This window comes from Triturus cristatus, chromosome 1_2, assembly GCF_964204655.1.
Source record: "Triturus cristatus chromosome 1_2, aTriCri1.1, whole genome shotgun sequence".
Classification (NCBI taxonomy): Eukaryota; Metazoa; Chordata; class Amphibia; order Caudata; family Salamandridae; genus Triturus; species Triturus cristatus.
This window is the reverse complement of record NC_140580.1, coordinates 365,180,592-365,204,064: the sequence shown is the minus strand read 5'-3', so window position 1 is coordinate 365,204,064 and position 23,473 is coordinate 365,180,592. Positions and strand designations below refer to the sequence as shown.

At 42.2% G+C, this 23,473-nt stretch overlaps 1 protein-coding gene across 1 annotated transcript in view; it reads right to left on the bottom strand.

Annotated features, from left to right (window-relative positions):
* Window positions 1-3,800: 3,800 nt before the first annotated feature.
* LOC146867376 (uncharacterized) overlaps window positions 3,801-23,473 on the bottom strand; it is a 71,674-nt gene continuing 52,001 nt past the window's right edge. Inside the window, exons 3-5 of the mRNA XM_085614957.1 lie at window positions 20,441-21,196; window positions 11,060-11,143; window positions 3,801-4,795 (exon numbers count right to left, since the gene is read on the bottom strand). Coding sequence (XP_085471083.1) covers window positions 4,419-4,795; window positions 11,060-11,143; window positions 20,441-21,196 — 1,217 coding nt within the window. The 3' untranslated portion in view covers window positions 3,801-4,418. The remainder of the gene's footprint in view (window positions 4,796-11,059; window positions 11,144-20,440; window positions 21,197-23,473) is intronic.

Genomic DNA, 23,473 nt, shown 5'->3' with positions numbered 1-23,473 from the left:
AGGGTGTTCACCAAGGTGATGGCTCCATTGGTGGCTTAGTTGCATCTCCAGGGTATCCTCCTCTACCCTTATCTCGACCAATGGCTGTTCCATGCCCCATTTTAGGATCAGCTGCTAGGCAATCAGGGGGTGGTGAGTTCAGCTTTGAGGGCTCATGGGTTTCTGCTGAGCCTTCCCAAGTGTCAAGTGGTGCCCTCTCAGGACTTGACATTTACCAATGCCCGCTTTTGCCAAGATCTGAACAGGGTGTTCTTGCCGGAATGCCGGGCTGTGACCTTGGGTTCCCTTGCTCAGCAGGTCATGAGGGGGGGGTCTTCTTTCTGATTCAGCTCTGGTAGGTACGTCTGGGGCTCATGGCGCCGGCTGTGTTTAGTGTGCATTGGGAACGGTTTCATCTCCAGGCTCTGTTGCCTGTTGGGATCCTTTGTCTCAAGGCTTTGTCAATCAGATTCTGGTGTCTCCATCCTTCCTTCCTGCCCTGCACTGGTGGACAGTGTCGGCCAATTTTTCCTCTGGGATGCCGTTTTAGCCCTCTCCTCCTGTGGTCCTGATGACGGATGCAAATGCTTTCGGGTGGGAGGCAACGTTGGAGTCCGGCTCTCTGCAGGGGCGTTGGTTTCTCCAGGAGGGGAGGCGCTCCTCCAATTGGAGGGAGTTGACGGCTGTTTCCAGGGCAGTCACAGGTTTCCTGGGGCAATTGTTGGGGAGGAATGTGGTCGTTCGGTCCAACAACATGGTGACGGTGGCCTACCTGAATCATCAGGGAGGATCAGGTCCCGGTCTCTGAATGCAGTGGTGGTGCCCTTGTTTTGTTGGGCAGAGGGCACCTGTAGTCTCTGGTGGATGTTCACATCCAGGGGGTGAACAATGGGATGGCGGATGCCCTCAATCATTTTTCCACCCCTCCCAGGAGTTGTCTCTGACCCCGGAGATCTTTCAGCAGGTGGGCGGGAGGTTTCGTCTGCCCTTCCTTGACATGTTTGCTTCCTGGCACAATGCTCAGCTTTCTCTGCTTTGTTCCCATGGTTCCTTAGGTGGGGGCTTGGGTGGTGGATGCTCCGACCATTCCTTGGCTGTCACACCTGTTTTATGCCTTCCCGCCCATTGTCCTGATCCCTCGGTTCCTTGCTCGCCTAGTGTAGGAAACTTGGGAGGTCGTGGTTGTGGTGCCCCTTTGGCCTCATCAGTCTTGGTTCCCCACTCTGAGACGTTTGCCTTCTGTGTAAACGTGCGGACGGCTCTGATATTGCTTCTCAAGCAGCTGTGGCTGTCGGTGTGGAGGTTTAGAGGCAGGGGAGGCGGCATCTGGGTATCCCCGAACATTTAGCTTAGGCTAGCTAGCAGTCTCGGAGGCCTTCAACCCTCAAGTCTTATGGGTGGCAGTGGGGACATTTCCAGCACTGGCGTTGTGCCCTTGAGTTGTCCCCCTGGAATGTTCTCTGACGGGGCTATTGCAGTTTGTCTGGGAGGGGTTCGAGAAGCATTTGGCTATATCCACCTTGAGGGCTCAGTGTGCTGCGATTAAGGGATTTTGTTTCCCTTGGGGGAATTTAGCAGTTGTAGATGATTTGGTCTCCAGGTTGCTGCTGGGTTTTTCTTTGTCCCATCCTTTGGTGCTGCCCCTGTTCCCCATATGGGACCTTCCTCTGGTGTTGCCTGCTTTGGTTGCAACTCCATTCGAGTCTTTGGATGAGGTGGACATCAAGTTTGTCACGTTGATGGTTTTTTTTTTGCTGGCCATCACTTCGGCCAGGAACCTTGGTGAGTTAGGGGCTACTATGCGTGGGAGTCCTTCCTGTCTTTTTCTGAGGATGGGGTGGTCTTGCGTTTGGATTCCTCCTTTGTCCCGAAGGTGACTTTGCAGGTCCATCATTCCCAAGAGGTGGTTTTACCTGCTTTGAGTGTGGTTCAGGTGTCTGGGGATAATCTTCCTTGGTTGTTGCTCGATGTTAGTCATGTTTTACGGGTATATCTGGATCGGACTTGTCCTTTCCAGTAGTCAGACTCCCTGTTTGTGTCTTTTGGTGTTTCCTTTCATGAGGGGAAGGCCTCTTCTTCGTCCATTGGCTGTTGGTTGAAGAAGGTCATTGAGTGCAGTGGCGTTCTACTCGTGGGTTGGTGGCCTCCTGGGCTGAAGTGCGGGGGGTTCCCTGACTGAAATCTGCAGGGCTGCTACATGGGCGTCCTCTAATACGTTTGTGAGGCATTATCGGATCCAGAATTTGCTGGGCGATGATGCTAATTTTGGGTTGGGAGTGCTGCAGGCTGTGAGCTCCTCACTTCTTGCTCCGGTGTTCCAATAAATCATTAGGTTTTGGTGATTGTTGTTGATAAATTTCCGGTGGGTTGTTTGGGCATTCTCACTTGTAATGAATGGGATGAGGACAGGAGGGACCTGGGGATAATGACCTATTCTTACTGGCAATCTTCATTACTCCTGGTCCCGTTGTCCTTGTCTCATTCATTACTCCCCTCCCTCCATCTCAGACGGTCAGCCTACATCTAGGGCTTGGCAGTTCAGAGGGAATGCTGGGTAAGTACACTTATGTACTCCAGGTGGGATGCAATGAGGTAGGGGTCCAGCATTCCTTTGTTCTTTTTTCTGTTGGTGAGATAGGGTTATCTCACTTGTAACGAATGGGACAAGAACAACGGGATCAGAAATAATGAAGATTACCAATAAGTAATAGGGCATTTCCTCTCCTTGTCTATTTTTTTGTCTCTTCTGTTTTAGTGGTACGGGATCATCAATGACCACAGCCTAAGCCTCATTCTATTGGCTCATGAGCAAGTATAACTTAGGCTCAACTGGTATATTTTGGGGTTATGAGGGTATATAATATGCAGGAGTGAATTAGTCAAAATTTATCAGACCTCTGACATATTTGTTCTTTTTGGTAGAAAAGTGATCACAGTTTTGGAAACAAGACGGGAAAAGGGATCAGGAAATGATCTGAAAAATCAACTGAGATCACAGTCTCACTGTTCGTAATGTCATCCTTGGTAACTAAACAAATCTAGGGTAGCACCATTTAGATGTGTGGGAAAAGAACACAGTTGTAGAAGATCATAGTTTATTAATAAGAGGGATAGTTATCATAAACGCCTCCCCGTTGACTGAAGCCCCTTAGGAAAAATGTTACTTGAGGAGGAACTCAATGTTTCCTTAAAGTGTTTCATCAATTGTTCAGAAAATGGAAGAATGCTCCTGCCACTGACAGATTTCAGATGATGGACAGTTGTTCTTGTTTAAAAAAAAAATAATCATTGATTGTGGCATCTCTGAATGATCACCAGATCTCATCCAATTTTCTTTTTCTTTAAAGGTGTACCATTGAAAAGCTCAAGAGGATGAGGAGACTTATTACTAGCAGTAGGAGTCGCTCATTCAGGTTATGCTTCAGGTTGAGCTTAACGGTGAAGATCATGTCTCCATCAATTGTGTAAAAGGCAGTTGAAGCACTTTTTGTACAGCTCAGACTTGGCCAGTGGGCAAAGAGCTGTTTACAGAAGAAACTAATTTTACACATTTGTGGACACAGGGAGATTAAATGAACTTCCCAGAATCAAGGTATTTTGAGCCAAGGCCAGTTGTAAGGTCAGAAGTTCTAGCTGCTAGGCCACTTCTTCTCCTCGCGCTCATTTTCCAGCACGGAGAAACATCCGGCGCTAAAAATCTGTGCAAACGGCACAACCTAATGCACTCTGCTGCTTGCAGATCTCTGCGCAGTGTGGTGGAGTTTTTAAGTCACTTCGCAAACTCCACCCAGGCCTAGTCTCAAGCCGTCATTTCTACCTCATTGGCTGCATTCATCATACCTTTCAAAGACTATTCTGCATAGCATACTAAATAAATTAATTAAAATTAATACTTTTGGATGGGGTAAAGGTTACAATCTTTACTAGTGAAATTGTCAAAAATAGATTCAATAAGATGGTCTTTCTGAACATACAGAGAACAGTTCATATAGAAAAGATTCATTAAAATGTAATACCTTACAGAAAAAATATTTCATGAAGTCAAAGGCACATTCAGCGAGAACAAAAAAGATCAATACAAGGAATTATACATTCGACATTAAAGATATGTGCACATCGACGATGAGTTCCCAAAACAACATAAATGTCCAAATTAAAGTGCTTTCTTAGAGTGTTTTGATTTGTTATTATGCAAGCACAGTTTCTGGTAGGTCCCAGTTGTTGGTCTTCACAGAGCTTTTGAGATTTCCAGCTGACTACCGAAACTACGCTTCCACACAAAATGTGGAATATGGGGAGACTGCAGTTTAAAATCATTATCAATGTCCCGAATGCTTTTCACGTACAGAGCAAACTTTTAGAAATTTGCAAATTCAACATATTTTTCAAAGTTTTTTTCCATTGAGGAAGATGGCTTCAAAACAACAGAGCACGTGAATTCAAAATTCACAAATAATTAGCCGCTTCTCCCCGCAAGGCATGTCATTCCATTTCCCGCTGTCAACAATGTGTGCACAGTCCTCAATTCCTCTGTGGTTATTCGGTTCTTTTGGAAACCAGTTGCTATAGCTAATTTTCTCTCCGGTGAGGTATTTGAAGGTACCTTCTGTTTCTATGTCGTTTATCCCGAGGTAGGCTGACTTCCCCGTCGCGACGACAATTTCCTGGACCGCGGCGTTCTCGGCCGCACTCTTTGGAGCGGCGATGAGTCCCCCGACTTTGGCACATGCTGCTCTCGCCGCATCATAGTTCGCTTCTAGGTAATTGGTCACGAAGAGTTTTTCACCCACGGTCCTGGCATTATATAGAAGGGAAGCTGTGACAAAGAAGAAGGGAGACAGCCATCAATTCTGTGTTGGTTTGATCTGAATTGTTATTCATCGAGGTCCTTGAAAAATGGTTCTATTGGTTGTATGTCACAATATCGCAGTCAAAATATTGACTTGAAAAACTTTTGTAGCCACAATATCAACTGCCACTATTTCCTCAGGTAAGTATATATAGATATATTTATTGTATTTATGGTGCCTATACAATGGCAGTCCATATTGGGTCTGTGATATTGTTGCACGTAAATATTAGGCGCAGGCGTGGAACTCTGCTCCGCCAGCGGAGTGTGTAGAGATTTTCCTACTCTGCGTTCTCCATGAAAGACGAAGGAGGCAAATCTCTGCACACTCCGCAGCAGAGTGGAGTTGGCCAGCCCCTGCCTCCACCCCCCTATTAAAAATGAATTAGACATTAATTAAAACAATAAAAAACACTTACCTGTACTGCGGCGTCCCCGGGCTGCCCACCTCCTCTTCCTTGCCATCTCTTTCCTACATTGGGTGATAATTGCGAAAACTGGGCATGTGCGAGCATGCACATTTCTTGCAAGAAATGCGCAGCCTTGCGCAGTTTTCGCAATTATCACCCAACCTAGGAGATAGACTGCGAGGAAGAGGAGGAGGGCAGTCTGGAGACGCCGCAGTGCAGGTAAGTGTTTTTTTAATTGTTTTAATTAATCTCTAATTAATATTAAAAAGGGGGCGTGGAGGCGTGTGGCGGAGCGGAGTTCCACAAAGTTTTTTCCCCAACTCCGCTGACCTTTGCGTAGTCCCACTTCGCCCACGGTTAGTAAATATTTTGATTGCAATATTGGGACTCCCCAAGTTCCAGCTGTTTTGTCAACTTTTGAAGCTTTGTGATGTCCAACATTGAAAAATAATAGTAGAAAAACAAATAACACAAACCTGAATTAAAACGCACATATTTTGGGACTTTTTAACCACTTGCATAACATTACTCAGTCAATTACGCCATTGCAAACAGCCTGGTTAGTTGAGTTACGGCACATATTGCAATAAGGAGTTTTGTGATAAATATCGCTTGTCATACCTGTGATATTTTTAAGGGCTTAATATCCGATATTAATTTGATGATAAGGCTTATGGTGCTCTCAGCACCCAAATCTGCATGTTATTCTCCAAATTCCAACACATCAGATTCTCATTTTAGCAGGTGTGATAAATATAACCATTACAGTGTCACTTGTGAGGCGGGCATTAGCGATTTTCAATGAGTATGGATAAAGTTGCAAATCAAGCTCAAGTTTTACCTTTGTTTTTTAAAGTGCTGTATAATTTAGGCCCAGTGACTCAGAAAAACTAGAGAGCACTACAACAACTGTACAAATCAATGCATATGTTTCTAAGCAAGCTTCAAGTAACCAGTGATCATGAACGCCTGTAGAAGCTTCTCATTTGTGAGACAGAAATTTGGAATTTCCAAATACCAGATTATTGGTATATCTCATGGATCTAGTGCTTTTCCTTGGCTATGAAGGAATAATTTGACCATTCCTTTTTATTCTGATTGTAATGTATTTATTTATGTTAGAATTTTGGGAGGCACAACATATTATGGAAACTCAAAGGGGCTAAGGAAGGCAGTTGGAAGAGAAAGGCAAAAGAAAAAGACAGGGATTTAAGAGCGGAGGAGGTTACAGTGTTTGCTTTAGGGAACAGCCATCTTTTGATGGAGGAAATGTCCTGTATTAATGTATTATCTTCTTAATTCTTGTGCTGCTTTATCTTTTGAATTATTCTTTTGAAATAGGAAGCATTGAGATTAGAGATGAGCAATAGAAAACCCTTCATCCTCTAAGTACTTCAAAGTACTCCAACAAAGATTTCACCACCTCATTTAGGCCACATTTTCCACCCTGCAGCTACTTTTAAGCTGCATGGTACCCTGCCCATGGAGGGTGGGACATTCTACTAATGGAAATGTGGAAAATGGCAGGTAATAGAGCAGTGTAGAGGACTGTGGTTTTGTTTGGAGATATGTGCATGAGAAAGAGAGACACTGACAGAGGGAGCTCCCCAGTAAGGACTGGTAAAAATGATTTATGGAGCCAGGAAACCATAGCGGGCATTGGGCACGGAGAGAGTCACAGATGGTGCTGCCAACAGTGGATTGCTTCCAAACATCAGCATTCACTGCATCAGCATGCACCCATTGCCTCTCACAGCAGCTTGAACGGTTACGCCGATCCCGCCTTTTTTACCTTTAACTTCGGAAGCTTTGCACTTTGCAAGGACTGCAAAGATTAAACCAAAAATACACAGCTGTAATTTCAGGTTTGAAATTTGGATCATCTCTAAATCTGCACTGCGCTCTATGACGGTGGAAAATATGTATAAAATTAAATTATGGAGACTTCTTTCCATTTGTAAAATGTTAAAAAATTCAATTTTTGTGGGGTTTAGAGAGCACTCATCTTCATTTCTAAGACTGCTTCATGTTTATCAGGATGTAAGAATTTTTTAAGAGAAAAACATACCTAGACCTCCTATCTAATTTGACATCCCCTGAGGAGAATCTTAAAGGAATAACATAATAGAAAAAAAGTGCTTAATTTGTGAGAAAAAATATATAAAAGGGGAGGAGCCAAATGTTTTTCATTTGAGGCCATGCCAGAGTTGCTGAAAGTCAGCGTTATTGAATACCAAAGCTTTCTAATATTGATTCCACCTCATACCTGTTTCATCCACCACTCGAAACGTACCCTCCTCTCTTAATCTTTATAGTTTTTTTTAAACATGCTTTATTTTTTGTCACTCTGTTCATATCTGTCTTCTGCTTTCTCCTTTTTCTGCCTTTCTCCTTCTCTGGGTCAAACTGAGGATGGAAAATAACGTAAGCCTCCCAAAATGGACACCGATGTCCAGCTGCAATCACCGGCACAAATTAGGCCCTTATGCGAGTTCGAACTCGCAACAGGGCCTAATTTGTTGTTGTTGGTTGATGTGAGAGGGGGCCTCACCATTTCATGCTTAGCCACCTGCTTGTCCCACACTTGTCCAGGAACCTTTTCTTGTCCACACTTGATACTTTATGCTGAGGAAAATTGTACTCAGTTTACAGTGACACGAGGATCACTCTAGCAGCAAGAAGGATTCTCCTCATGTCCTTTCCAATTTTTCTTGAAGAGTTACTTCAATTTTTCTTTTGCATTATTTATATAGCGCGAACTCGACCCGAAGGTATTGGAGCGCTGTACATGAGCACCGTATTTACATTACATATTCAGGCACGGGGAGATTAAGTGATTTGCCCAGAATCACAGGATGTGGACGCGACCTCGAGGCTCGAACCCTGGTGTCCTGCACCAAAGTCGGCAGTTTAAGCCGATGGACCACATCCTCTGATAAGTGTGAGCGAGGGGAGGTCATTTATTGAAGTGCCATGAAGAACGGAGGTGCCTTGGGACGAGGTGGACTGGCTTACAGAGATATTAGGGGGGGCCCCACCTAGTTAATGCCTCTGGTGGTTGTTTGTCATAACATTGCTAACAAAAATGTTATCTTGCATAAGTATCATGGCCAAAATATATTACAGAACTATTGCTCCAATAAGTGGAGATTTTCTATTAACTTCATCTTTTTGTAAATCATATTTAGGATCCGAAAATTTTTCTCAGACGGTATTCAGGTCATGTTTTTCTAGCACCATACCGCCTCGACTATGTGGCAAAACAGTGAAGAGAAAAAAGCTACCAATAGCAGGTCACACATTTCTAGGATTCAGTACCTACTCTCCCTCCTTAAACTTTGGCTTGTCTCTATAGTAAAATTAAAGCGTCCGGATTTGTTTGAAGATATTAAGGGCTGCTGTCCTCTGATTAAAAGAACCTGAACAGCATCATCACCAGTGTCTTGCTGAGAGTGATGCAGGCTCAAATGATGATTCCATTGCCTTTCAAGATGGCTACCCTATGTGTTGGTACATTGTCACTATCAAGCCACAATTAGACACATAGGTCTGCATATATGTAACATTATGACGTGGCAGGCACAGACGCTTGCATGTGACATGAAAATATTCATATTGGAAGACATTGTATTGTATGCAATGTTTTGCATCATCAGTCACCCATCACCGCCAGTTGCACTATCCGGTTTGTGTTAGCGATCAAATAGATTTTCTTATCCTTAATATAATTTATAATTTTTATATTACAGCTTTCTTTGTCGAAATGCTCTTGACATTGTTCATAGACTATTTTTCGGTGACTAAATAAATATATTTTTGTTGAGCCATTTAGACCCGGTCCTTCCACTTGTGGCATGCAATGGAAAGAAAAACAGAAAATACAACCACCACATCTAGATGAGTAGCTCTCAGCAGTATATGCACCTATTCAAAACAGTGTGCAGAGGGTGGAGGTGAAGTTGGATGAAAGCACATGAAGGAAGTGAGGCTGTATCAGGTTTTCACTGGATGGTGCCCAGAGTGAAGGCTGCTTAACAGCTGTGGCCCATACAGGTAAGAGCGGTGGGACTAGGTTGGGGGGAAATTCAACAGATGACCACAAGGGAAAATTAAATAAATAATTAATTTTCCCTCGTCTTCTGTCGAACCCCCCCCCCCCCACACACCAGGCCCCACCGCTCTTACCTGCACGGGCCGCGGCTCTTGCTTAATACAGTTAGGCAACCAATAGCGCAGGCTACATGGGTGGGCCAAGAAAATAACAGAAATATGTTATCAAAATGGCAGTTTTCAGGCACCAGTTTGTGTTTTAGGTCGATTGCCTTGGGGGTGAAGGAGGAGCCTATTTAATCCAGTTTACTCCAAAGGCTCCAGTTTACTCCCTCCCACCACTACGTTAAAGTTAGACACTTTAAAAATAAATCAAAATGTTTTAAATGGGGCAAGTGGGGGGGGGGGAGGGCTGGACTGCTCCACTTTATTCCCCCGTACCTCAATGACAAAGTAAGACACTTTAAAATGAAGTTTAAGGGTTTTAAAGTGGGAGGGTCGGACTGCATCAGTTTACTCTGTTTTACCACTTAATTAAAATGCTTTAAAGAGCCATACAGTGAATGATCTTACATTACATCTCAAATCCGCACTTGCATCATAAAAGCATCATTTTAAAACGCCTGCAATTGGTGAATGAAAGAAATAGAGGACGACAACAAACTGTTTATTCCTCTAATATATAGCTCATTTAATGCAAAACACAAAGGACTGAAATGGAAGAAAGGTTGTACAACAAGTAAAGGTAATCTTTAAATTCATGATTGATCCCCTTTAACAGTGAAATATAGAGACTATCAATATGATATTTATTGTGTGATACGCCCTCTGTGCAAGCATTATCGCTTTCGGAGATACCAGGAGGCAATGAGAATCTTGAGGGGCAGCACATTCATTTACAAAGTTTTTGCCTTAAAAAAAAATGTTTTCATTACTAGGTTAATAAGGAAAGCTAAAGTTCTTAAATTCTAGACCAGGACAAATCGGGTGTTTGTACTGTCTGCTTCTTTTGAACATGAACGCGTTTGTTACTCCAGGCTGTGTTACGAGATTTGCTTTACATTCTTTTTAAAGAGTTTTTATGACAGGTTTTAAATGATTTTAAATGGTTTTAACAATTTTGAAAAATTTTATTTCAATGATTGTTTTATTGTCTGCAAGTTTAAAGGAATCAATTTTCTGAAATAAACTTTATAAGAATAAGAATTGTGTGATGTGTGAAATATACTGATATCAGGCCCCATTCATTCCCAGGTCCCTCAATAATGGAGCTGCCCTGCCTGCATCTCTTCCAAAGCTACATTGCGAAGCATTCTTTAACATGAGATAACATGAAGAACTCTGTGTCCCGGGAACTGTGAGGTTAGGGAATGCCAAACAAACCACACACATCAAAGACCGAGACAACTATGTTTGTGAAAGGAAGCAGCTAGAACACTCTCAGAAGACAAACATATCATGTCCTAAGTATCGTTTACAAAACTATAACTCAATTGGAAGTAGATTTTTAATTATTAACTTCAATGGGCAACATTTTCATAAACAATGATTAGGACAGTATATTGTTGTCATGCTATATTTTGGCCAGGGTCTTCTGGTACCATAGCAGAAGGAACCGCTCCATGTCTGAGCTGGGGTCACGGAAACTGGAGCGGACCATCGAGTTGGCAGAGATGCGGCATACCCAGAATACTTTGGGCTCCAAAGCCTGATAATCCCAAGCGTGGTAGTGACAATCATACCAGTGTGACATGATGATCATATCCCTTACCTTTTCTATGTTTGGTGGCAGCAGCCTGCAGCGTCTTCACCTGAAGGTCCAAAGAACTGAGTTGCCGCTTGAGAAGGTCAAGTTCTAAAGAAAGAAAATTCGGTTTAGTGTACAGATATTTTCCCACAGTCTCTACAGGCAGAAGATTACTATTCAAATTAGCTATCAAATTATATACCGAGCTTTAGCATAGACTTTAGCTAAATAGAATATTATCTTGTTTTCATCACAATACATTCAGAAACAAAGAACAGAGGGGTGATATTAGAAGCAGAAGTAAGGTAAAACCTAATTTTCAGCAGCTTCCAAAATGGGTGAAAGTCAGGCCATTCTCAAATCAGTCATCATTTGGTTCCAAAACAAAAAACTTCAGGCGAAACTGATGACAGCTGCAGAACCCAGGGGAAAGCATCTCCAATCTGTCAAGTGTTAGCAAGATAGACGGGAAGGCTGCACTGAGCAAACTGTTTTTTGTGGGCCGAGATAATTTGAAATGGACAATCAAATGAAGCCGAAGCAAATTCAATGTTTAACATTCGGAAAATACGTTTAACACTCTAGGCGCCCTTGACAAGGGCCAACATGAAGAAAAGCTTCCAGCGGTACAAAAGTAGATCCAGGCAGGTTAAAAATTGACATTGTCAGTGTCAAGGTGAGACATCACCACAGTACGCACCGCAGGAAGTAATACTGGCATGAAGGACGACAGTCAATTTTACTGGAATTTGTCAGATGTAGCCACACTGGGCCAGATTCACAAATATGTTGATTTAGCCTACTACTGGAGTACTCCTGACACTCATAGATTCCCGGAGTAAGTCATGAGTACTCCAGGCACACATCTGGAATTCAGGGGTACTAACTGAGCAATCACTCCTGCTCACAGCAAAATGTTTTCCAATATTGCCCATTATTAATATCAAGTTACATGGATAACTGTTAATCTGGAGGAAACCTCAGATTTACCAGTAGCAATGATATTGACTGCCAAATTGCAAAAACAAAGATATTTAAGTGATTAATTTCAGGAAGTGTATTGCTGCCCACATCTTCATTTTCTAAAGCCAGTTCTACTGTGTTTTGAAATCCTTGACAGTAGTTGTCTGCAGATTTAGCTAAGTATCATCCAAATTATATTGCACTAGGACCTCAGCCCAGCTGTTAAGACTTTCAGGATTTTCATGTTATAAACAAGCCTATAATGCAATGGCATTCTAATAAATCTAGAAATCTGAAGATAAAGAAATGGCACTAAGCCTCAGCAGCAGAGATAAGTCGAATGAATGGATGCATGTCTGTGACAATGAATTGATTTTGATATTACAAGGTGCAATTATTTAACCTTCTAGGTAACTATGCCCATGTTGTTACTACTGAGGAAGACTTTCCATCAAATGAACAGACATGAAACATGTTGAATCCAAAGGGAGAATAGCTTTGCTATTCCTCTACAATGTTCAAAACCCGTCTCCACAAATAGGAGGCAAATATACCCAAAATAAAGGGTATACACAGTCTTAAATTATTTAACTGTAACCGAAAGCTCTAAATATAATCTAATGGGCATATATTATTTCATTAGATGAGGTTATTACCTATTTTGAATTTATAAGGAACTATATGAGATACACCGCCCTAAGGGACGACAATTGATACCCACATAAAGCTAATAGAAGATTTAGATAGGTGAACATGCACAACATAGACAAGGAGAGCATCTTCAAGCATGATAGCATATGCATCTCAGAGCTTGCATCACAAAAGCATAGAAATAAAGGACAGCGGTGATTAGACAAGTTCACTGTTTTGAGCTCACCTGCCAAAAACAATTGGAAAAGAAATTAGCGAGGACAAATGCTAGATGGATACTGTTTGAATTTAGATTTGGCCTGCTTGAAACGTGTTTTAAAACCTTGCCTGAATAAATTGTGGTCCTGAAGAAGGTGCAAGACATTCCATTTCCTGCACTGTAATACAGGCTGACTGACCATATTTATAATTGCTCTTTACCATCAACAGCAAGGATTTGTTAAAAAATGGCATCCCTTTAGATGGGAAGACTTTTTGTATTTTTTGCACGCAAATCAATTTAACAATGGGCAACGGTTTTAGGAATATTGACTTTTGGATATTTAGATATGTGTGAGGGATGAGTGAATTGTTTACATATTTGCTTGGTTTTAAAGATTTTAAAATAAAACAAAATGTTATGCTATTTTTGGATATCATGATCAGCAAATATATAAGAGAACTATTAATTAAAGAAATGCATTATTTGACATATATAGAGTCTGTCCATTGGTCAAATGGGAATTCTTTCTGATACTAAAGTTCTGGTCGACCGGGTTACTCTATTTCAAACATGGTGGATATCACGTCCACCGCATTACGAGTCCATTATATCCTATAACATTTTTAATATGGGGGATGGGATTTCCATCATGTTTGTGACGGAGTAACCCGTCTGGCAAACTCTAAATCAGGTACTAGGTCTTCAAGAGTATATATTTACACCCTGAAGATCAAGGGAGACAAACTGACCAAGGGCATAGGAATAGGAGCTGATACAGAACCATATTATGTCAATCTCCATTTGAAATCACTTAGATTCAAACCTCTCTCCCAAAAGTTCTGCATGTCAGGTTCTGGAGCAGGGATCAGTCCTTAGACATAATCAGGCACTTAGGAAGGGGTAGCCTCTTCTGGAAGCCACAGTGACCTTTCTGGTAGTAACACAGGTTTCAGAGAGCATTCCCTATGGAAAGCAATGCCTGACAGCACCAGGATGGACAAGTTTAAAAACACAAAAAAAGCTAAAGGGTAATTGATGGACTATTCTCAGTGGGCTAAACTGTCTGGGTAAGGCCAGGGCTGAAGCGGAATTGGAGCGGGTAAGACTAGAGCAGAACTGAATCGGTGTTACTAGATTGCCACAGCTCCAGCGAGGGAAGAGTTGTGACTCAGTGGTACATTGATCCGAGATTCTCTACAGTCCAGTACAATAGGAAACACCTAATATGAAGAGGCTTGCTTTAGAAAAGATTCTCCTGGCAAGAAGGAATTGGTCATTCCAAAATGGTGTTTTTTGGTGGCTGTCTTTAAATGAACTTTGCATTCATAGTCCATCTTGGAATAGAGCTTGTGTTCGGTAGTCATCGTGGAATGGAGTTTCACTAAATGGGAGATGAGTTGAAGCATCCAGCTTGAATCTGAGCCTATGACTGTCCTGGAACCATAAAACTGCACTGTTGAACACACCAGGTTAAAATCGTGTCTTAAACCCCTTGGTAGCAAATTCATGATTTGGGTACAACAAAGCAAACAAGATGGTTTGGTGTTACTGTTATTATTTGATTATGCAAGCCACAAGTTTGAATCCTGGCAAGACTAACTCATTATTTCAGCCTTCTGAGATGAATAAATCCAGTACCACTAAATTGAGCAGTTAATGGGCAGCTACTTACAATGCTCAGGAGTGGCACATCTGTGGCATTAAGCACTATACAATGTTATAACATATGTATTTTTGCTTAATATGTACCACTGAAGTGCTAATAAAGAGTTTGGACAGCTGGAAATCTATTACTTACACTATACTTGTGCTTCTTCCTACATCTCTTAAAGGGTCTGGAATCTTTTCTTATTGTGTAATTATAGAGGCATACCTTATGGAAGTATCTCATGGAGATACTCAAAACCCTTAAAGTTTTATTAGCCAAATTGTTTTGTTTTATGAAAACACACTAGCCAATTTCCAAAGAACTCCAACTTAGGCAAGCAAGCCCATTTGCAATATCTGGCTCTATGATGTGAACAACCAGGTTCTCTCTAAGACATCCTGGAGACAATCTGCTTGGCATCCCATCTGGCAGAAACATCATGTTCATGAAGTGAACAAGGCCCAAGCAAAAGGACTACAAAGATAATCAAATTTCCTAAAGGTATTCTTGGATCATTTGTGGTTGAATGGCCAAGGTAGTAAGGCAAACCTTCAAAAAATGTACGATTTGACATGTGTGACTGAACCTAAAAACAGTAGAAGTATAGAACTAAGGGGCTGATTTAGAGTTAGCTGAATGTGAATGTGTTACAAATGTGTTGGAAATCCTGTTGTTGTATTACAACTGCCTCAGGATACAATGTAATTTCAACACGGTGGACGGCATATCCATCATGTTTGTGAGGAAGTATTACATTCGCTAAACTTTAAATCCAGCCATAAAAAACTGAAAGGCCGAGTTCATTTTTAGATATAATATTAAACTCTATTAAGTAACATTACACTAAAAGAATAATTAATGTTTAATTAAAACTATAAAATAAAGAAAATCTGATGATTCAATAAGAAACAATGAAAGGCTAGGAAAGCTGTTGAACTCTTCAAACTAGGCTGTTCCTGATTGTTTGCGGTTTCCTTTTACCTGTTTACTATTGCTTGTCCTATGTTTCTCTGTGTGCCTAAACCTTATTTTAGTTTAGGTTTTAACCTTTTTGATACCTTTGGAATAATATGTTTATTGATTTTTGGGCTTTTTCCCCTTTGGTGTCCATTTTTTCTCTGGTTTTCTGGAGCTACTTCTGTGTTACTCTTTAGGGTAACAGACTTACTGCCATCCTGTTTTCTCTCTCTTTGGATTGGCAAGGTTTCATTGTGGTGTTTATGGAACACCTTCCATATTTTCAATCTGATCTGGGAAAATCAAAGACAGGAGCAGCTCAAATGCCACATCATGATATAATGAAGATGCAACAGAGGGTATTGTGTATCGATTGGTCTGGAAGTCTGATTAAGAAGAATTGAGGAGATTTTTTTGGGAATGAAAGACAGTTAGGCAGTTGAAAAGAATCAGTTAGTTCTGAAAAGAAAGGCAGTAGGAAGACTAATCGATCATTGGAAGGGGAGGTGTTGTCAGCACTGCTTGTTTTTAACAGAGGCTAGACCATTTCAGATTAAAGGTGTTGTGTAGATGGTACAGTTGAAGGAAGGAGTAGCTAAAGAGTGGGATCAGAATAGGAAACGAGAGCTGATAGTAAAGGGTTTATAGGTTTATGGACCTGAAAGGATGAGATGTAGCACCTGATAGGCTTGCAGATTTGGCTTTTAGAAGTAGCTCTACAAAAGATGTAGGAGGAAAGGTGCAGAGGTCGGTACAGCAGGTGAAAGGACTGGGGGAGATATGCACAAGGGAGTGGCGGAGAGAGGCGTTAGCCTTCTTGGCTTAGCGCCTCTCTCTGCCACTTCGGAAACGCAAGGCTGCACCATATTCACAAGTATATGGTGCAGCCTTGCGTTTCCGCCTGCGATGGCGCTAAGTTTCGCAACTTAGCGCCAATGCAGGCACGCTTACACCATAATGCAAGGATGTCTGCAAGCAGGGGGGTTTATTTATGTACAGGAAGGTGTCCCTTCCTGTACATAAACATACCTAAAATGCCAGTTTGTAACTTTCATGTGTGCTGCTTCATGCAGCACACATGCAAGTTACAAAACGGCATTTGAAAAAAAGGTTTGTTTATGTACAGGAAGGGACACCTTCTTGTACATACACAAACCATGGCATTTTGCTTTTTCCATGTGTGCTGCACAATACAGCACACATGGAAAAAGCAAAAACGAGGAGAAATAAAGCATTTCTCCTCGTTTCGCCAACTTAAGACCAGGGTTTTCCAGGCCTTCATTTTGGGGTTACGTACCTCCTATTTACGCTGCCCTTGTGAACAGGGGGCAGCATCAAAATCAATGGGTGTTGCTGTGGAACGCCCACCACAACATCCACTGCACGCCCCTTTCACGCTAAACACAGCGTGAAAGGGGGCCTTATTCACAAGGCAGCGTTAAGCCACGTTAAGTGGCTTAACGCTGAATTGTGAATATGGCGAGGCCCCTATCTCCACCACAATGTCACTGAAAGTGATGTTGTGGTGGCGATAGGGGCTTGTGAATATGCCCTTGAATTTAAAGTTAGGGCATGAAAGCCATGAAGAGCTAGCAAGAGTAATTCTGATTGTGGGAAGCAATGAGTATCCCATTAATGGCATAGTTAAGTCATTGAGGGAGGAAACAAAAGGAGCAGATAAGCTATTGGAAATTTTCTTATTTTTCATTGTTAGGAGGCACGGTGAGGGATTTCAGGGATTGCTTAAAGGATCCAAGATGTTTAGTAGTTCTATTTTTGTACCACCCATGAAGGTATCTTTCGTTTTAGATTTTGGTGAGTGAATAGTGGGCGTAACCCCTCACTAAAGGAAGGAGTGACTCAGGTGAAGGTATGGGGAGGTTAGTGCAAGTCAAATGCAGTTCATAGAATGTCATTCAATTAATTAAATGAGGTAGCGTTTAGCAGGACAACAGCATTTTTATGGTAAGCGGTCATTGAAATTGACATTCTGTTTAGAGCACTTTAGCTCAAAATCTATAAACCTCTTTTTCAATCATAAAAATATTTACCGTCAACTCTGACCTATTTGTTTCGCAAGATGCCTGCAGAGTCTGCCTGCGTTCTGTGTTGCACACGCAGGCTAGATAAGATCTGTCTGTGGGGAGGTAAATTCTGCTTCCTAGACACATTAAGTAGCACTTGGGTATCTAAACATCGTCTCCTGATCTATTACAGCTAACATTTTATGCTGATCATTGTTGATATTTTTATTATAGTGCTATTCATATAGGGCAGACGTTAGCATATGGGCAGTGGACCAATTCACATGTAACAACAGATGTAGTGGAGTAGTTAACAGGGGCTCCCACTAAACGAGTAGAGAAGAACAGATGACAACTAAGAGAAACAAATGAACAAAGTAAGAGGCATAACAGTGAAAATGAAGGTCCATTAACTGTTCGATTTCAGATGGAATAAAAAAAAAGAGTTTTTAAAGCCATATGCAAAGAAAGAAAGTCTACATTAAGTCTGAGTTCTTCGAGGAGGTTCTTGAAAGTAGTTGGAGCTCGAAATGAGAAGGCGCAGTTGAGAGTTTTTGATTGTTTTGTCATGGTAATTTCAAGAAGATGTGTTGATTTGCCTCTGGTGTTTCTTTGTTCTCATGTGGTGTGGAGGTTGCTTCTGAGGTACGATAAGACTAAAGTGAAGAACTTGTGGGCGAGATAGACGGGTGGCTTGCAGAGGAGGTCTGTTACAATGGGTGTAATTTTGTCACTTTTTGTGTGCACTATGAACCAGGGGTGCTGCTGAGTGTAAAATGAATTTGAGAGGCACTGCGGAAGGTTCAGGGAGGCGAGCTAAAATCATGCTGTCACCACCAGATTGAGACAGAACCAGAGATTTTATCATTGCCATGAAGTCTGTTCGTGGGATAAAGTGCTAGACCTTCCAGGTGACATGGAGTCAAATGAGGCAGTTTTGACCGACTAGGGTATATCAGTTTGCATCGTTATGTTCTGGTCGCTGGTAAATCCAAGTAGATGGAGATGGGAAATCCAGGATTATTAATGCTTGTCCCCTCCTAGTATAGGACTGGTGTCTTGGTACAGTGTCAGACCAGTGCCACTGGGAACTCTGAATGAGGTGGAGAACAGTTATCAGACTTCATACAGTGGCTGGAGCATGGCCAGCTAGCCTCAGAGCAAAGGTATAAAACTCGTGTCTCTTAGGCAAAGACTGAGGGACACCATAGGTAGGTCAAATTACCCACATACAGACATATACACACCAATAAAACCTGGCAAATGTGGCTACTAAAAAGGCATACAACACTTATCCCTCTTGACCACACACTGAAGCTCCCAGAGCCAGGGAACACTCAACAAGAGGTGTGCTAAGAGTGCAGTAGTGCTGGAACCTAGAGGTGCTGGAGGTGCTGCACCACCCCCCACATAGCCTTGATCGATGGGGTCTACTTTAAAAACACATAACGATCCTTTGAATGTTTTAACAAATGTGTCAAATGTCAGATGGCTTCTTCTGATGATCAGCTGCTGGTAATTCTTCTCAGGAAGTGTTTCATTTTGCTTACTTGGACTCAAAAAATTAATGCATTTTGTAACTTGATTCAAGTGACACTCTTGCCAAGGGATACAGGAAATGTGAATTAAAGGAGAAGGTTGCATATGATTTTAGCACACATGAGAATAAAAATATGTGCATGGTTTACAAACTCAACCTTTCACATATTGCAAAAAACAACACTGAAAGACAGTGGGGTCATTATAAAACCAACCGTATGGGAGGAGCTCATTCATTCAGTGAATACAGCTGTGGTGAGATGTTTACCAAGTGTGATATTAGCTACATGTTCTTGAGTTGCACACCTCGAAATGAGGGATAACATTTTCCCTGTACTACCTGAATAACTCTGAACATTGTAGTATTTCCTCATATAATGCCTGCCAGTTGTGACCTAACAACATTTGTATTAGTAAAAAAGGGCTGTATTTCACCACAAGTTAGAATCTTGAACCAAGAGCAAATTTCAAGACAGTAACCTACACTCCATATTTTTGATATATGTTTCTTAGCATTCTTGCACAAAACAGGAGTCCCTCGTTAAGAATACTTGCTCTTTAAATAACATGTTTCACAACCCTATGTTTTTAGTGAGCTGATATTGTTGGCCAACACCCAACTCTCAAAACTGTTTTTGCACCACTAATAGAGATTTAGTTGAGTTAAGGCCTCATTAAGAAAAATCATGCTGAAGCAAAACATCTACTACATCCTCACTCCACCTAAGTGGCAAGAAGCCAGAGCATCATTCTTAATTAGAGGATAGGTCTCGCATGGTGTTCCAGAAGCAGTGATAATTTGGATGGGAACATCTGGGCAATCTGATCATTAGATCAGATTAACATTGCAGTATCTGGTCTAGTGGAGTTAAAGATTATGATGGCTAACCACAGTAGATATTCTAGCTTTCCAGCCAGAGGAATTGGGAAACCCTGAGATTGCAACTGTTCCTTTGCCCTGCAGGGGAGGGCTGGAAATCCCCTGCATGTGCTGGGGCACCTGGGGCAGGCAACAAAGGACCGGACACGCCACCCATTTCTTAATCAGTAGCAGATTCCACCATTTGTTGCAGATTGGCCTATCCTGTGACAGCCTTGAAGCAGACCAATAACAGGAAAAGAGTTGGCAGGAGGGGCTAATGTCCGTTTTTGACACTTTGACAATAGAGGTCAAAGCTCTACAAAAAATGCAATATGTTAATGCACCAAAGACAAGTCTCAACCTTCAGTGCAAATCTGCGTATACACAACACACACTGAGGGTGTTTTGTTAAAACAATGCACAATCATATTGAGAATCTTCTCAAATAGACTCAAACACATACTTTCAGATATTTTCTTTAACTAGAGCAAACATTGTCAATTAGAGACACAACAATTGCTGTGTGGTTTTCCCCTCCAGTCACTAGCCTTTATCTTACCAGAGCCTCCACTCTCTCCCTTCTGTCCTTTTTGTCCCAGTGATCCTTGGTCTCCTTTAGTGCCTGGTGATCCATTTGCACCTTTTGGGCCTGCTGGCCCTGCTGGTCCTGTTGCTCCTGTTGAACCTTTGGGCCCCACTGCCCCCGGAGGCCCTGTTGATCCAGTTGAGCCTTTTGGGCCTGCTGCACCTGTTGCTCCCGCTGAGCCTTTGGGGCCTACTGCTCCCATTGGTCCTGGAGATCCAGGTGAACCTTTCGGACCCGCTGGCCCTGTTTCTCCGCGTGGTCCTGCTTCTCCCTTTGGACCTGCTACTCCAGTTGGCCCAATTGGTCCAGCTGGTCCCGGTGAGCCTATTGAGCCTTTTGAGCCCATTGGCCCTGTTGACCCAATTGAACCTTTTTGTCCTGCTGGGCCTGTTGGTCCTGCTGGCCCTGCTGGTCCAGGTGAACCTGGGGCTCCAGTTGAACCCTTTTGTCCCACAGTTCCTGTAGGGCCTGCTGGCCCTGGTGGACCAATTGATCCTTTAGGGCCCATTGACCCTGTTGGTCCTGGTGGCCCAACTGAGCCTTTTGGCCCTACTTGTCCCATTGGCCCTGTTTGTCCCACTGGTCCTACTGGACCTGTTGGACCAACCGATCCTTTTGGCCCAATCAAGCCTTGTTCTCCTTTGGGACCCATGGGTCCAGTTGAGCCATTCGGTCCTATTGGTCCCGCCTTTCCTGGTGGGCCCTGCAGACCTCTCAGTCCTTGCAATCCTAGAAGTAAAGTAAAAAAGATATAGATATTATTTCATTGCAGTTGTTATTTCATCAATACATTCATAATTCATAAAAGTTCAGAAGTAGTCTTTACACGTATTTACTGAGAAAGTGTTTGGTGGATTTGTGCATGTCCACCAGCTGTTATTTACTCTGAGAAATTGCAACAGTGCCATGCGAAGCACTATAGAACAAACAATGTATTGCTAATATTATTATTATTTGTATTATTGTTATCACGGTTACTATTAGTGTTATTATTATTATTATTATTATCATCATAATTAAACATGCTTAATGCGAATGCCAGTGGATTAATTACTATATTTACAAATCCAAAGATCTGTGACAACTCAACATAATTGAGTTTTTCAGTGGGGGGGGGGGCACTATTACTTCTGAAGTGGGGTGTCCCAAGAGAAGTAGACAATTTGTGCAGGTGTTTGCTGATGGGCACCAGCACTCATAATTGGGTACTGAGACTTATGGAGTGAAAGGCACAAAAGGGAGACAAGGGGATGAAAAAGAACCTACAAAAGTGGGAGAAAGTGGTAGGGGTTTGAGGTGAAGCAAGGACGTGTCTTAATATGGAATCAATGACTTGCAAGCCTTGGTACCTGCACCCTGCCATTCGACATCCCTGGCGTCAGGCTCCTACGAAAAATGCTGAGTCCATGCACTTATGTTTTTTTTTACATATGATGAAAGAAATATGGTGTGCATAGGTTGCGTAAGACTGGACGCAACAGATATATTTTAAATAAAGAACAGGCAGGAAATAAGATTTGTTGGCATTGGTTGGAGGAAATCAGGAATATTTGCATGGGAGAGCAGAGCAGGAAATAAGGTGTGTTGAATATATGGACAGAAAGCCAGGTATATTTTGCTTTTTTAAATAATAAATATTTATTTTACTTTTGCCGTTGTTGAAAGAGGAACAAGGCCTAGAATTGCCAAACACAGATGCAAAGAAGACAGAAAATAACTTTCTTATCAATATGAAAGTTTTAACATGGTTCAGAAGCCTTAAAATGTACCAAAATATCACTAGGTTGCTACTGTGGTACTGATTACAAGTTAGGCAGATGTCTGTGAAAAGACTCCCAGAATTACCGCCATTGGGCAGTCTCCCTGCATTGATTTCTGCCTAACTCCCTCAAAATGGGAAATAACTGAGTAGACATGGAGTTACAGTGCCTGTACAACACACACATTTACAAATTGCTCTGTTTATGGTGGCTTCTGTATGGGGTGTGTTAGACTTGGCATCTTTGGCATGGTTTCCCCAGACTTTTTACCTATACCTCCTTTATTTTTGATGCTGTGCTGGATCTAGGTTTTCCTGGATTAGATGTTTTGGGCACTTTGCCACTGCTGATCAGGGTCAAAATGTATGTGCTTCCTGTGCAAATTGTCATTACTATTGGTTCTCCCTCATTGGCATATTTGATTTACTGGTAAGTCCCTAGTAAAGTGCACTGTGTGCCAGTGCCTGTAAATCAAATGCTACTAGTTGGCCTGCAGCGCTGATTGTGCCACCCACATGAGTAGCCCTAAAAAGGTATCTCAGACCTGATATCCACAGTATCTGCACACAGATTTAAACTGCCATGACGACCTGGCAACCCCCCCTCCCTTGCCAGACCCTAACCTTCACTTTTCTTACATGTAAGGCACGCCAATGATAGGCCTAAGGTAGCCACATGGACAGGGTGCACTGTATGTGAAAGGTAGGGCATGTACTGGTGTGAGTGACATGTCATGATAGTGAAATACTGCTAATTTCGTTTTTCACTATTAAAAGGCTATCTGCCCCATATGATGGAACGGGAGATACTTTGTAACACCTTACAAGTGTAACTTAACATTGGGACACGATGGAGAAATAAAGTTTAGCCTCTCCGAACTCAGAATTTTATAACACATCTTTTAGCAAAGATGTTTTTTAAATTGTGGCATTTTTTAGTCTAACCATTCTCTGTGCCTCTGCCTGGTTGTGAATTGACTTTCTGGTTTTGGAGTGACGGGCTGGGGATGTGCACTCACTGAAGACAGCCACTGGGGGTTGAGGTGTGTCTGGCCCTTCCCGGATAACTCAGCAGTGAGCTGAATGGGGCTTGGCTGCATTTAAAGTAGTCGGAGGAGATTTCCTTGCACCTGAATAGGGCCTGTTTCCCTTGCACAATGCTGTCTCCACCCCAGATGGTCATACTGCACCAATGAGGGCAACACTGGTTTGGACTGGGCTCAGAGACCCTTGTACAAAGAGAACAA